The following is a 14,999-nucleotide window of genomic DNA, read 5'->3' as shown; positions in this document are numbered from 1 at the left end:
TGAGGTTGGCTGTGGCTTTTCCTATTCCTCTGATCTCTCAGCTTTTCACCCCAATATCTGGCTCCAGGTTTTGTTTTTTAATTAATAAGACCATTTAGCAATTTGTCTTACAGTGTCATCTCTAAAGTCAAGTTGACCAGTGAGTTTTATTGGGGTGACTTACAAAAGTGTGGGTGATGGGTTAATTATAGAAGCACAAAGGACTCAATGACAGCTGTGTCACCCTGTGAGGGTGATGGCTAATGAAGCTGGAAACGTGGGGGATCACCACATAGTTGCAGGCACCTCAAGGTAGGCTGGAAGTGTCTTTCAAGCCACTCACTATTCCCTCCAGGCTGCTTGTCTGGTCTGGTCCAGGCAGCTGGACTGTGTCTGCTTCATGGCTGGTATGAGCATCTTCTGTGCAGTTCAGCTTGTCTGACAGTGTCAGCAGTCCTTACTGATGATATGTGCTTGAGGCAGGACCTCCCTAGTGAATCTTGCTAGTTTCTGCAACTTCCTCCATGTATTATCTATTTCTAAGCTTTGGAAGATTCCCTGTTGTACTGAATGTATCACCTCCCATAGAAAATCCTGTTCTTTTACCTCTCTTTTAATATCCAGTGTTTTAAGGAGTTTTCTCCAAGATGGAGGTGTTTAATCTCAGAAAAAAACTGATACACAGTAACCACTCCTGAGCATGAACTCTAAGGACTGCCATCTTATCAGTGAGCATTTGCCCATCATGTTCATTGCTGCTTTACTGACAGTATGTAGATATGCAATCATCCCAAATGTCCATCAACTGATCATGGGTAAATGAAAATGTGCTAGACATCTACAAATGCATATTAGTTAGCTGTAAATAAAAATCAGAGTGTGAAATCTAGATTTAAATGTAGGCAACAAGACAATATGATGAGCTGCCATTCACGTGTTCCAGTAAGACTACATGTAGAAACCAGGAAGCTATAAGTGAATCATTAGTAGGGAGATGCAAGGAGAGAAAATGCACAGTAGAATATAGGCGATATGGAATTAGAGAGTGGGTATTATGGGGGCAGAATGGTGCAAGTATTTAGTGGAGTGGTGGCAAAAGTGGGGCCTGCTGAAAGGTCAACTCAAGCGAGATGTCCATGAAAACACTTCATGGGAACTTATCATTTCGCAACTCAAGTAAGTAATACAGTAACAGAGGATGGTCGAACATATGTGTTATAAATGTGAATGTGAGCTAATGTGTTTAACTGGGCATGGGGCAGGAAGAAAGGAGGAAGAATGGGTGGGTTAACCAAAAGGATGTATGAAGAAGCCTCATGAAATCCCACTGTCTTATAGGTTAATAGTAAGCATGATTTTAAAACTTTGAATAGATGTGTCCCACATGGGTAAATAATGCTGCTCCTAGACACCAGGGCTATTAAATGGAACTCTCTGTACCAGGAACTGGTTATCCACCTAGGACTTACTTGGTCAGGAAGTCCCCAGATGCACCCCAAACAAAATAGGTCATTGCCAGTGCTCTTGGTTAGACACCTTAAGTCCATGGTGTTGCTGAAGACACCAAACACTTTGGTTGCAAGATAGAGAGCAGTCTTGAACTTACCAGGGAACTCGTCTTCCTGGTAACCTTTCATAGGCTGCTGGCAGAGAAATGATGTCAATGGTCTTACTTACCCCTGGATCCTACATCTTACAATAGCAACCTACTGGGCAAGATTTGTGCAGTACTGGCATGACTGCTTATGGGCATAACCAACTTCTCTCTTGATTGGTTTTGAGTTCTGCTGCATAGAGAGGAATCCATGCCATGGTCACAAACCAAGGCTTGGGAAGTATAGGTCCAATGGTAGAACTTATTGATGTTTTGTTCAAGATCATGTTGTTCAAGAGTCATCTAAAGCCAGGCGGTGGTGGCGCACGCCTTTAATCCCAGCACTCGGGAGGCAGAGGCAGGTGGATCTCTGTGAGTTTGAGGCTAGCCTGGTCTACAAAGCGAGTTCCAGGAAAGGCGCAAAGCTACACAGAGAAAGCCTGTCTCGGAAAAGCAAAAAAAAAAAGAAGAAGAAGAAAAAGAAAAAAGAGTCATCTAAATATTCACGTTTATAATTATCAATTTGTACTACTCTCAACCTTGGTGAAAGAAGACTCCTCTTCAAGTAGGTAGACTCATGACTGTTCAGAAAGTACTAAGAACAGGCAACTGTGTGAAACTGGGGCAATTACCATTTCTTTATGGCTCAGGGTGGGTCCTATGAGTCTCTTTTATCTTCATGAGGGTCTACTAGCAGTTAATGGGAGCGATATAATTTTTTAACAGTGTGGAATAAATACACATATTTCTTCAGTAGTCCAAAATGAATTTCTGCATTCCTCAGGGATTTTTTTAATTTTATTTTTTTAAGATTTGGTTTTTTTCTAAATGAGGTTTCTCTGTATAGCTCTGGCTGTCTTAGAGTTTGCACTGTGGACCAGGCTGAACTCACAGAGACCCACCTGACCAAGCCTCTTGAGTGCTGGGATTAAAGGCAGGCACCACCAAGCCCAAAGCCCTTGTGGATTCTCTTTGTGACATGCCTGTGTTGTCATGTGTACAGTTCATCTCTACAGTTTCTCACTTTCTTGAAGTGAGAAAGACGAGACTCTATTAGAGCATTTTCTTGTGTTTTGTTTCATATTGAATTTGCCTTTATATTGGTAATTTCAGCATTAGGTCAAGGATTTGTCAATTTCAATGCATTTGGTTCATGTGATTTCCAATGAACAGCAAGACATGGAGATTATATATGGTATACCTTTAAATGCTTTCTCTGAAGCATACATTTTGTGATGAACAGTACAATCAGAGGTCTTCGTCACACTGTTTTATGTCACTACATTTTGTCCTTATTTATTTGTTTGTTTATTTATTTATTTTAGAGACATGGTCTATGCACTCCTGGAAGTCCTGGAACTTACTATGTGGGCCAGGATGACCCCAGACTAACTAAATGCTAGGATTAAAGGGATGCACTACTTAGCCTGGCATTATTATGAATCCTTGAATGCTGAACAAGATAAACTGTTTTTAGGTTGTTTTGTTTATTAGTTTTCAGGATGTGATTTCACTATGTAATAGCCTTGGCTGTCGTGTAACTAGCTATGTAGACTAGGATGGCTCAAACTCACATGTATCCACCTGCCTCTGCCTCCCCAGTGCTGGGATTAAAGGCATGTGCCACCACCACCTGGCTAAGAGAAATGATTTTATTACACCTTTCCCAGTGGCTGGATACATGGGACTGCTCTTCTGGAGGACTGGAGTTCAATTCACAACACACACACACATTGGGAACAGGCATACATTTAGTGCACAGAAATACCTGCAAACATAGCACCTATACACATTTAAAAAAAAAAAATTCACATAGCTACTATTGCAGATTTTTATTTAATATAAATTCTGTGATATTTTCTAAGATTTAAAACTTCATTAAGGGCTTTCACAAGTTTCTTTATGCTTCCATTATGTATACTGTTGGGATTTATAAGCAGAGAATAAAAAAAAAAAGCTATGTCATATTATTTACAACGGTATTTTTCTGTCCAGTATGAATTCTCTGATGTCTTCTAAGATTTGAAAGGTGGATATAGGACATGTCACAGTCTTTGCATTTGTGAAGTTTCTCTCCAGTATGAATTTTCTGATGTGCTCTGAGATAGGAGCATCTTGTAAAAGATTTGTCACATTCCTTACAACTGTAAGGTCTCTCTCCGGTGTGAACTCTCTGATGTGTTCTAAGATTTGACTTGTGGGTAAAGGATTTGTCACACTGCAGACATTTGTAAGGTCTCTCTCCAGTATGAAGTTTCTGGTGTCTTCTAAGATTTGAAACCTGATTAAAGGACTTGTCACAATCTTTGCATTTGTAAGGTTTCTCTCCAGTATGAATCTTCTGATGTATTTTAAGACTAGAAATGCGGAGAAAGGCCATGTCACAGTCTTTGCATTTGTAGAGTTTCTCTCCAGTATGAATTTTCTGATGTGCTCTAAGATATGTGCATGTAGTAAAAGATTTGCCACATTCTGTACAACTGTAAGGTCTCTCTCCAGTATGAATTCTCTGATGTATTCTAAGATGTGAGTTATGAGTAAAGGATTTGTCACATTCCATACATTTGTAAAGTTTCTCTCCAGTATGAATTTTCTGATGTGCTCTAAGTGTTGAGCGTGTAGTTAAAGATTTGCCACATTCCTTACATATGTAAGGTCTCTCTCCAGTATGGACTCTATGATGTGTTCTAAGATTTGATTGCTGGATGAAGGATTTGTCACATACTCCACATTTATAAGGTTTCTCTCCAGTATGAATTTTCTGATGTTCTCTAAGAGTTGAGCACTCAGGAAAAGATTTCTCACATTCTTTACATTTGTAAGGTCTCTCTCCAGTATGAACACTCTGATGTCTTCTAAGATGTGAGCACTTGGTAAAGGATTTGTCACATTCCACACATTTGTAAGGTTTCTCCCCAGTATGAATTTTTTGATGTGTTTTAAGAGTTGAGTTCACAGTAAAGGATTTGTCACATACCTCACATTTGTAAGGCTTTTCACCAGTATGGATTCTATAATGCCTTTTAAGATGTGATAATTCAAGGAAGGACTTACCACAGTCTTTGCATTTGTAAAATGTCTCTAGAGAATGAGTTTTCTGATGCCATCTAAGTGATGAGTAGTGCGTAAAGGATCTGTCACACTCATTGCATTTGTAAGGCTTCTCTCCAGTATGGAGTCTGTAATGTCTTCTAAAGTGTGAAAGCTGATGAAAGACCTTGCCACATTCTTGGCAACTACAATGTTCCTCAGCAGTATGGATTTTCTGATGTGTCCTGAAACTGGAATGGTGGGCAAAGGATTTGTTACATGCCTTACATTTGTAAGGCTTCTCTCCAGTATGTATTTTCTGATGGCTTTTAAGAGCTGAGGACTGTCGAAATGACTTTCCACATTCTTTGCATTTGTAAGGTTTCTCCCCAGTATGAAGTCTTTGATGTATTCTAAGATTTGCACACTGGTTATAGGATTTGCCACAAAGGCTGCACTTGTAGGGTTTCTTTCCACTATGAATTCTCTGATGTACAATGAGGCGTGAGGTGGTACTGAAACATTTCCTGCATTTACCACACTGGTATGGTTTTTCTCCAATGTAAACTGCTTGTTGCAAAAGACTGTATGCAGAGCCAAAATAGGTGTCATATGCTTCCTGCCTGTGTTCCTTCTTTGCAGTGTACGGTCTCTGATCTTGAGTCATGCTGGAACACAAATTTAAATATTTCTCATAGTCTTCAGATTTGCAAGGTTCTTCTCCAGTGTGCATGCTTTCATGTCCATCTGGGTTTGATGAGTCAGTAGAGGCATCCCTGTGATTACTGCATGTGTAGTTACTAGAGTGTTCTGTAGTTTCTCTTGTTCCATAAAGTGCACATGTGGAGGATTGATGAACGATTTTGCCAAGCTCATAACACCGACAAGACTCCTTTTCAGTCTTCATATGTGGATGCATAGGGTCACATTTGCAATAGTTCTCTGAAAATGAGGACAGTTCAGATTAATAAGACTTGTTCCAATAAAAAATTTATGATAAATGACTGTCTAAGTTCTTTCTTAAGATAAGTCAACCAGCAACTACCTAGACATTTTTCTTTCACTGTTATTCTCAAGTCCCAGAGGGTGTCTGTGTGCTTTCCACTAGGAAAAAAAAATAAAGATGTAAGATGAATATATGTATGCAAGGAAGGCAGTTTACAAAATAATCATACTTCACGGACTCATGTTGGACTTAACATTTGTAAAATTGTTCCAGTCTGATGTCAGCATAGTCAAATAAATTTGCATTTTACACTAGTATTGTCATCATAACTCAAGTGCAGGAAGACACAATGCCTCCTTCTAACAGTTACAACAGACAGGACACATCCTGGGGCAGGACACTACACTACGTTAAATGATCAAGAATCCTTTCAAGTGGAACCGAATATCACAAGAACATTCTCCTCTCTTCCTTTCTCTCTCACTTGAAGGTGTCACAGTTGTCCTGCTTATTCACTAGCTCACTCTGGTTGTGGCTGCTCTCACCTCTCCACATTCCAGGGCAATCTCATCTGCACCGGACAGATGACCAGGCCAACCTCGCACACAATAATCCACGTGTTCTCTGAGGTAGCCCATGACCCATGCTAGAATTTTTAGAAAGAATACAGACATCTAACACAGTACTGGGCTCAGTACATGAAGAGAACACAAAGTAGAGGGATGATTTCCCAATTGCTATTTCCTGTCGAATCTTCAGCATATATAGGAAGAATTTTCAGGTTGTACATTTTGAGTATTTTTCACAATTAAAATCATGTCAGGTACAACTATGGGCATGGAGCTCTAATATATGGGTGTAAATATTACAGGATACTAAGTTTAAGAATGCATTGTGGAACCAAAATGAAGGGTGCATGACACCTCTAACAAAGAAAGTGTTAACAAAAAATTAAATTCCATGAAAAAGTTCTTCTACTAACAAACTTTCCCGAGTCTGCTGCTGTTTCTAAGACAGCTTAACAGAGAGTTTACAATCTATAATGCCAGTACATACAAAGGATTAGTTAGGAATTTTAGAAGTAAAATGTTCTCACCCACAGAGACCAGGTTGCTGTAATTCTCCAACATCACATCAATGTACAAAGCCCTCTGAGCAGAGTCCAGGCATTCCCATTCCTCCTGGGGGAAGTCCACAGTCACATCCCGGAATGTCAACAGACCCTGAAACAAAAAAGTTTGATTATGTGGTACAGGACAGAGTGCCTTCCTAGAGGGATGTAGATGAGTGAAGATAATTACTAAAAGAAAAAGAAAGAAAGAAAAAAGATTTATAGTATAGTCATATTGTATAATGGATTTTTCAACTCTGTGAAAACAGGATGACACAATGGTCTTACAAGCATATACACAAAACAACAGACATTTAAGGTCTGGTCATGGTTATCTATCTATTATGGATGCAGTGCTTATGTTACAGAGGATCACAGCAGACAAATCTCAGAAGGAAAACTCATGATGAGGAAATGTGCTTTAAATGCTGTACCTGTAGATCATGCTAAAACACTGATACAAATCAATCCTGTGTGTACTTGGGCCTTACATGACTCTATTCTGACAGGCTCAGCTGGGATGTTTAAACTCTAGGTACAATGCTATTCCATAAAGAAAAAGGAGTAGATATGAAAGGTGGAATTCATGACTGGCTTTATAGCAAAGAATTTTGGCTATAACAATAACAATGAGTATAACAGCATTTCATATTGTCAGGTAATGGACACCAGTTATGAAAAAGGATATAAAGCTAAGTGCTTTTCTAGTTCTAATTCTGTCACAGTTTTTTTCTTTTTTGTAGCAGATAAGTTCATAAAAATATATTTAATAGCTAAAATATAAATATAAAATCCCATGTGAGGCTCCAGAGCTTCTGTTCCCAATGACTACTCTTACTGTATAAAAGTACATTGAGGCTGGGTGGTGGCGCACGCCTTTAATCCCAGCACTCGGGAGGCAGAGGCAGGTGGATCTCTGTGAGTTCAAGGCCAGCCTGGTCTTCAAAGGGAATTCCGGGAAAGGCACAAAGTTACACAGACAAACCCTGTCTCAAAACACCAAAAAAAAAAAAAAAAAAAGTACATTGAGCTGGGCGGTGGTGGTGCACACCTTTAATCCCAGCAGTTGGAAGGCAGGGGGATCTCTGTGAGTTCGAGGCCATCTGGGCTACAGAGTGAGTTCCAGGACAGGCTCCAAAGTTACACAGAGAAACCCTGTCTCGAAAAACCAAAAAAAAAAAAAAAAAAAAAAAAGTACATTGAGAGGGCTAGAGAGATGCTCATCCAGAGGACCCAGGTTCAATTCCCAGCACCCACATGGTAACTCACAACTGTAACTCCCATTTCAAGAGATAACACCTGTACACCAATGCACATAAGGTTAAATAAATTATTTTTTAAAAAGTACTTTGAGCTGTATAGTATTTAGGTCTGGTTAATTTTAGTGTGTGATTTTGTTTTTGTTATTTAAACACTTTTCATAGTAAAATTTAAAAAATTATGAGAAGCAGAAAATTAAAGGCTTGCAATGTCTGAATATATAACATTTCTACAAAAAGAGTGGACATGACCACTGACCTGGGACATGCTTACTGGAGAATCAGCCATTTCTTTCTGTTTCTCTTCTTTAAGTTTTTCTTTGAGGAACAATGAATAGATGACTTGCTGCCCTTTCATATGAAGGGTCAAAAAGAAAAAGCAAAAGTTAATACTGAAAGCTTACAGAACAATGTCAAACCACATGAAAAGACCCAAGCAACAGAATACACTAGGTGTCTGGTCAATGATCCCAAAGCCAAAAGAGTATGAAACAACATTTGAAGCTTGGAGAAAAAAAAATCACTATCGGCTGAGCAGTGGTGGCGCACACCTTTAATCCCAGCACTCGGGAGGCAGAGCCAGGTGATCTCTGTGAGTTCAAGGCCAGCCTGGTCTACAGAGCGAGATCCAGGAAAGGCGAAAGCTACACAGAGAAACCCTGTCTCCAAACACCAAAAAAAAAAATCACTATCAACCACATTGTTACATCTATAATTAGAACTGATGAAGACGTAAGTGTACTTCAAGATATTTATGAAGCAAGACAATTCATTTCAACAAAGCAGGACAGCAGACAATATATCAAAGGCAAATACAGGAAAATCAGAGGAAGTACCCAATAAATTTCATGTAAGGAATAGATAAATACAGGAAAACTGGGAAGTAATCATCCACAGACAAGACAAGCAAAGCAATAATTCTCACAGAGAAGGAAGAGGAATATTCCCAATAATCCAATCAGCAGTAACATCAAAAGCAAAAACATAGGGAATAAGAACTCCATCAGAAAATATCTAGCCACTCTCAAAATCAATATAGAAAATCCTCAACTAAATAAATAACTCCTCAAGTTAATATAGCACATGGCCCACTGCTCCATCCTTGGCACATGTTGAATGAATTCAACATCCTGCTTCACAGACACTTGCTCAGCCACAGTCACCGCTGCTCTGCTCACAACAGCTACAAAAGGGAAACAACCTATATGCCCAAAACTGACAGCTGGATAATGGGGTTCATATACACTATGCAATATTATTCACCTGTAAAGAACATTGAAATCATGAGTTTTGCAGCTAAGTGGATGGACCTAGGAAAGATTATATGAGTGAGGTAACACAGACACAGAAAGACACACAATGCATTCATTATCTCTCTCATAGGAAGTTCCTGGGTCCAAATCTTCAGATGTGAGTCCACGACCTGGAGTAACTGCAGCAACCAGAAAAGTAAAAAGAGAGTATTGTAGAGTGTGGGTGGGTAAGAGAGACAGGAGTAATAGGGAGCAAGAGATCTGAAGGGAGAAATGGAAATACAGGGAGGGATTTAATTATGGAGAAGGGACAGATATAAACACAGAAGGAGGGAAAGGATTTCTACACAGTCAAAAGGAATCCAACTATTCCTTAAATATTATCCATCTAGGAAAAATGCCTACAATACATATAAGTCTGACTGTGCACATATATTTAGAGTGTAAATGAAAATTTCCCATCTGGCCTGATGATGCTCCCCACAAGAGCCACGGATTTTTTAACAAAATGACCAAGACCAGGTGTCAGAACCCCACTTTGAAGTTGATGGTCACAGCTGTCCAAGAGACTCTCAAACATCTTAGGCTATTGCTGTTGTCCGTGGTTGCCTCCCAGAGGTAAACGGTTTATATCATCAGTTCAAACCTCATGACATTTAAACTCCCCACAATAACCTTCACAGAAACAGTAAAGAGAAACCTAGAATTTATATTGACATAAATTCCCTGGGTACAGAGCAGCCCCAAGAAAATGTTACAATGCTCAAGCTACCCCAGTGTGATTCCAGATCAGAGCAATGCAATAGAGCAACAGATCCAGAACCTGCCCAATAGCAGTGACCACTTGAACGTTACCAAAATACCACAAATGTGTTGCAGGCTAGAAACCTCTTCAAATAGTGGCACTGGGAAAAGTATCTATCCCAATATAAAAACATGAACGTGGGTTCAAATCTCTCCTACCATATAATGAATCATCAGCCTTCGTGTATGATCTAAAACAGTGAATCCTGCAGAGTAACACAAAGGGAAACACTTGAAACCAGAGCAGAACCAGACAAATAGTACTAGGTAAAATGAGAAACACCCAGGTAAATGGTTATAATTAAAAGTATGAAGAGACAGTCTATACAGCAGATACACTTAATAGCTATCTATTTATACTACAATGCATAATACAGAACCTATCAAAAATACAAAGGAAGCAAATGATAATATAATCAACAAATAAGCAAATGGATTGAACAGACTGTGTACAACAGCAGTTTTAAGGCCAATATGTACATATTTAAAAGCTCTATTGTGGTGATATTTTACTTGTGACCTAACAAATAAAGCTTGCCTGAAGATCAGAGTGCAGAGCTAGCCACTAGTTAGCCATGGAGGCCAGGCAGTGGCGGCACAAACCTTTAATCCCAGCACTTGGGATCTCATGCCTTTGCTCCCAGTGCTGGGGAGGCACACACGCCTTTAATCCCAGCACTAGCGAGGTGAGACAGGAAGCTGTATGGCTGGGCAGAGAAAGGAATATAAGGTGGGAGGAGAAAGGAGCTCCTACTCCCTTTTAGGCTCAGGATTGAGCAGAGGTAAGAAGTCTTTCTAGTGGCTGGCTTCTCTGCTTCTCTCTCTGATCTTTCAGCTTTCACCCTGATATCTGACTCTGTTTTTATTAGGACCAATTAGGATTCTTGCTACACTCTACAGTGTAGATCATAAGATAATATCAATTTAATATAAAGAGATTCTAACTCTCCCTAGTCAGTATTCACACTCAAGTCCCTAAACAATAACTAGTGCATTTTCCAATAATTTCTTGAAATGTAAATAGATAGTATTCCATAACCAAAAGATATAAACAAACCATAGAATTCAAGAAAACTGACAGCTGATATTAAAATATATTTTTTGATGAAAAAAATTACTGCACATCTAAAAATACAAAATACTGAGAAAGAAGGAATTTTTTTAAAAAATACTATGACTATGGAGTGCAGTAAAGAGGACTGATGATCATAATTAGAATAGTGACAGAAAAATCAAAACAAAAATATCAAAGTACAAAATAAAGAGTATCCTATAGCAAAGGATAAAATGATCTATTAGAAAATTCCTTGATCAACATGGGTGCGTGTCACATAACTCAGAACACAGACATCCACAGCAGGCAGGAAACAGAAGAATATACAAAACATGTGGAAAGTGGCACACTGCCTCATGTTCTTGTCAAACACAAGAAGACAACCTCGAAGGAAGATGGTCTTCTCTAAGACTCTGAGGAATTCTTACCACAATCTTATTGCATGTTTTACAAAAAGTAACCCTGAAAGTACCAAGGAACAGCAAAGAGCCAGAAAATCCAAAGAGGTTCAAACCTAGAGGTGATCTCACAGTGTGTTACAATTACAGCAATGGAAACCACTTGGAATTGTCATGACCACAGACAATAGGAGATATCCATGGGAAGACAGTACAGATGAGTTTAACAGTCTGTAAATATACTTTCTAATTTCTCCTAAAACTATGTTAGTATTATTTTCAGAAATGGAGACATTAACACAAAAAGGTACAGAATGTGCTAGAATTTCAAAAGCTACAAGATTATGAAAACAATAAATAAACCTAGAGGTATTAATTTTGATTATTTTATAATACACTAAAATCATAAAAGTGAAAATCAATGAATATTGTTATGAAGACATAGTCAGTGATGTGAATAAGGACAGCATCACTCACAAACATACTCAAATACAATCTTACTTGCCTTCTAGTATCAATGCTTCTGTAGAACCTGTTCTCATACCTACAACAGGATATCTTTCTAAGATCTTTCTCAGTAGTAATCTCCAGAATTATCTCTAGTGAAACAGAATGTGGCAAAACTGATTTCATGTCCCACTTCCACATTCTCTTGATCCCCTTTCCACGCCTTCACCAATGTCTCCACCATACCTGGACCCTCAGCTACTGTCTCCTCTCTCCTCCCAGGTCACTTTGTTCTGATGCACAGGTGAGCAGGTCTGGATGGTCAGTGAGCCCTGGCATGAGAAAGGGATTGTTCAGGAAGCATCTGGATTTCTAACATAGTACTGTGCTCAGTAAAGAGGAAAAAAAAAATACAGGATTATACAAGTGATTCCCCAATTGTCATGTAGGGTCAGAATACGGAAAATATTTAGAAAGCATTTTCAGTTAGTGTAACTTGAATGTTACTTCCAGTCACAGCTCAGTCAAATCTCGGGGACAGAAATGGAAATGAATGATTGGTCTGAGAATATCATACACTCGTGGCATTCTGAATTTATAACAGATCCAATATGATAGAGCAAGGGAGACTGCAAGCAAACTGTTCTCAGCCACAGACACCAGACTGCTCTAATTCTGTAACATCACTCTCTGTACAAAGCCCTCTGAGCAGGGTCCAGGCATTGGCCCTCCTCCTGGGACAAGTCCACAGTCACACCCCGGAATGTCAACACACCACAAAATAAAACACAACAGTTGGGACAGTTGTGTCAGTGCATACCTTTAATCTCAGCACTGGGGAGACAGAGGTGGGTGGAATGGGCTAAGTTCCAGTCCAGACTGGACTACAAGGTGAGTCTTAATCCAGAGAGAGCAACACAATGAATTCAGGACTCAAACACAGCAAACACAAGAACCAAAAAATAACAGTTTGGCCATGTGTCCATGGCCAGGGTGCTTTTCTTTAACCAAGGAGAGAAAAGATTCCTCTAGAAATTTTTTTCTGATGTAGATAAGTTATTGTAATTGTTCAAAAGTTGCTTTCTAACATTTTCCTATACTATAATACCTTTCTATTTCTTTTTACTTTTTTTTTTCCTCCCGGAGACAGAATTTCACTGTGTAGATCCAGCTGTCCTTAAACTCACTCTGTAGGCCAGGCTGTCAAGGAACTCCTGGATCCACCTGCCTCTGTGTTGCAAATGCTGGGATTAAAGGAGTGTGCCACCACCACCATGTAGCTTTAACGTCTTTGCTAACTGTGAAAATACTGTGACCTAATGGTAAGAAAGTATACTGAGCTTTTCCAGGCTCTAAGTTGCACATTAACAACTCAACACAAAAATACATACACATTGCTCTCCCCTCCCCTCCCCTCCCCTCCCCTCCCCTCCCCTCCCCTCCCTTCCCCTCCCTTCCCCTCCCTTCCCCTCCCTTCCCCTCCCTTCCCCTCCCGTCGCCTCTCCTCTTTTCTTTTCTTTCTTCTTTTGAGACAGAGTCTCACCATGAAGCTCTGGCTCTCCTGGAACTTATTAGTTAGCCCAGGCTGACCTCCAACACACTGAGATCCACCTGTCTCTGCCTCCCCTGTTGTGGGATTAAAGGTGTGTGCCACCAAGCCTGCCAGACACTTTTCAAAATGCTCTATTTACACCACAAAGTGTATATGTGTCAGATAAAAATTTAATGGCAGACAAAAAGTTTACTTTTAAATGTTAATGTTTACAACCATATCTATGGAACTCGCAAAAATTTAATTTCGGATTCAATTTAATTTGCAGGCGTTCATTTCATGACAAATACATAAAAGCTCTCTGAGAAATCCCTAATTCTATGTGCCATTCTCCTGAACAGTGATGTGGTTTAACACGATACTTGGCGTGGATGAATGTAAATGTGGAGAGCTTTGTCTTTCCCACCATAAAAAAAAAGAGAACCGTGTTTACAAATATCAACACATAAATTCGGATATTCTAGTAGGTTGTTTTTCTGAGAATATTTTGGCAATCAGAAGATCAATGAAAAAACCATCAGGATTGTCCCAGTTAACATTATCTGAAATTTATCGCTAAGGGAAGACACCCACAGCAGAGTTTCGGAGCCGGCTTCCTTAGGAACAGCAGAGAAACTGCTCGCACCCCGTCCTTCCCTCCCGCGTCCCAGCCCCGCAGCTCCTCTGACCTGGGAGGTTCCAGGGCCGCCGGGCTGCGGTTCCCGCCACTGCGCTGTGACTGTGACTTTCCCAGGCCGCCCGCGCGGAGACTGCGGCTCCGGGAGATTTCGTGTCCCCGCGACACCCCGCCGTGTCCTCCGCACCCAGGTCTGCACCACGCGGTTCCCCACCGGGCAGGCCCGGAGCAATGACAGGGAACCGGCAACTGCCACTTCTGGCTTTGGCTCTTATATCCACTTCCTAGTCCTCTCTCACTAGGTTTCACAGCTTCCGTTTTCGTCACTCCTTTAAATCCTCCCATTTCCACCCACTTAAGATCCAACACCCTCTCAATTGCTCTTTCCGGGTGAGTGGCCCCGCCCCATCGGGGACCGTCCCTCCCACTGGGTCTCAGGCTGCCTTCCACACAGCTCCAGCTGTCAGGCTGCCCTGGACCGGCTCTGCACAGCCTCCCCACATGCTTGCTGCCAGCCTGGACCAGAACTGGATCTGGGAGGACGCTGCACCCCGGTATCTGACCCCCACAGTGAGTTCTGAACCCTTCGAATAAAAGACAGGCAGCCTAACCTCGACTTGACTACCAGCCTCCCTGGTTACATACTTACACCAAATGATAACAGGGTAAATTCAGATGCCAGCTTCCCATCGCTGACACAAACATGACACCTCAAAACCGAATACTGCAGTTGTGACTTGGGGAGAGACATTTCAGGAACTTGGGTTTTGAAAAGACAAAGTGTTCTTCAGAAGTCATTGGGCACTCTATTGCTAACAGCCCACGGCAGAATTCGTTTTTGCGCTGTACTTCTTTCGCTACTAGATGGTGGTCTAGTCATTTTACTAACTCAGAAACAAGTTAGTCTTCTGTGACTCATGCTGAAGGTGGCTTTTAGATAAAATATAAAAAAAAAA

General features: G+C 40.4%; 1 protein-coding gene across 5 annotated transcripts; it reads right to left on the bottom strand.

The window, feature by feature from the left end:
• Window positions 1–3,425: 3,425 nt before the first annotated feature.
• On the bottom strand, window positions 3,426–14,116 carry LOC118576647 (zinc finger protein 54-like). Of its 5 annotated transcripts, XM_036176836.1 has the most exons (5): window positions 12,122–12,205; window positions 9,183–9,229; window positions 8,179–8,270; window positions 6,646–6,772; window positions 3,426–5,545 (listed from the first exon to the last, which is right to left on the bottom strand). In XM_036176836.1, the coding sequence occupies exons 2-5, from the start codon at window positions 9,202–9,204 to the stop codon at window positions 3,531–3,533; spliced, it is 2,256 nt and encodes a 751-aa protein (XP_036032729.1). In that variant the 5' UTR covers window positions 9,205–9,229; window positions 12,122–12,205; the 3' UTR covers window positions 3,426–3,530. The 5 variants fall into 5 exon arrangements, with proteins under 5 accessions (XP_036032729.1, XP_036032733.1, XP_036032730.1 ...); XM_036176840.1 differs by lacking the exons at window positions 9,183–9,229; window positions 12,122–12,205 and adding an exon at window positions 14,096–14,116; XM_036176837.1 differs by lacking the exon at window positions 9,183–9,229.
• Window positions 14,117–14,999: the final 883 nt, after the last annotated feature.

Source organism: Onychomys torridus, unplaced genomic scaffold (genome assembly GCF_903995425.1).
Source record: "Onychomys torridus unplaced genomic scaffold, mOncTor1.1, whole genome shotgun sequence".
In the NCBI taxonomy this organism is placed as follows: domain Eukaryota; kingdom Metazoa; phylum Chordata; class Mammalia; order Rodentia; family Cricetidae; genus Onychomys; species Onychomys torridus.
This window is presented reverse-complemented; position numbering and strand designations above follow the sequence as displayed.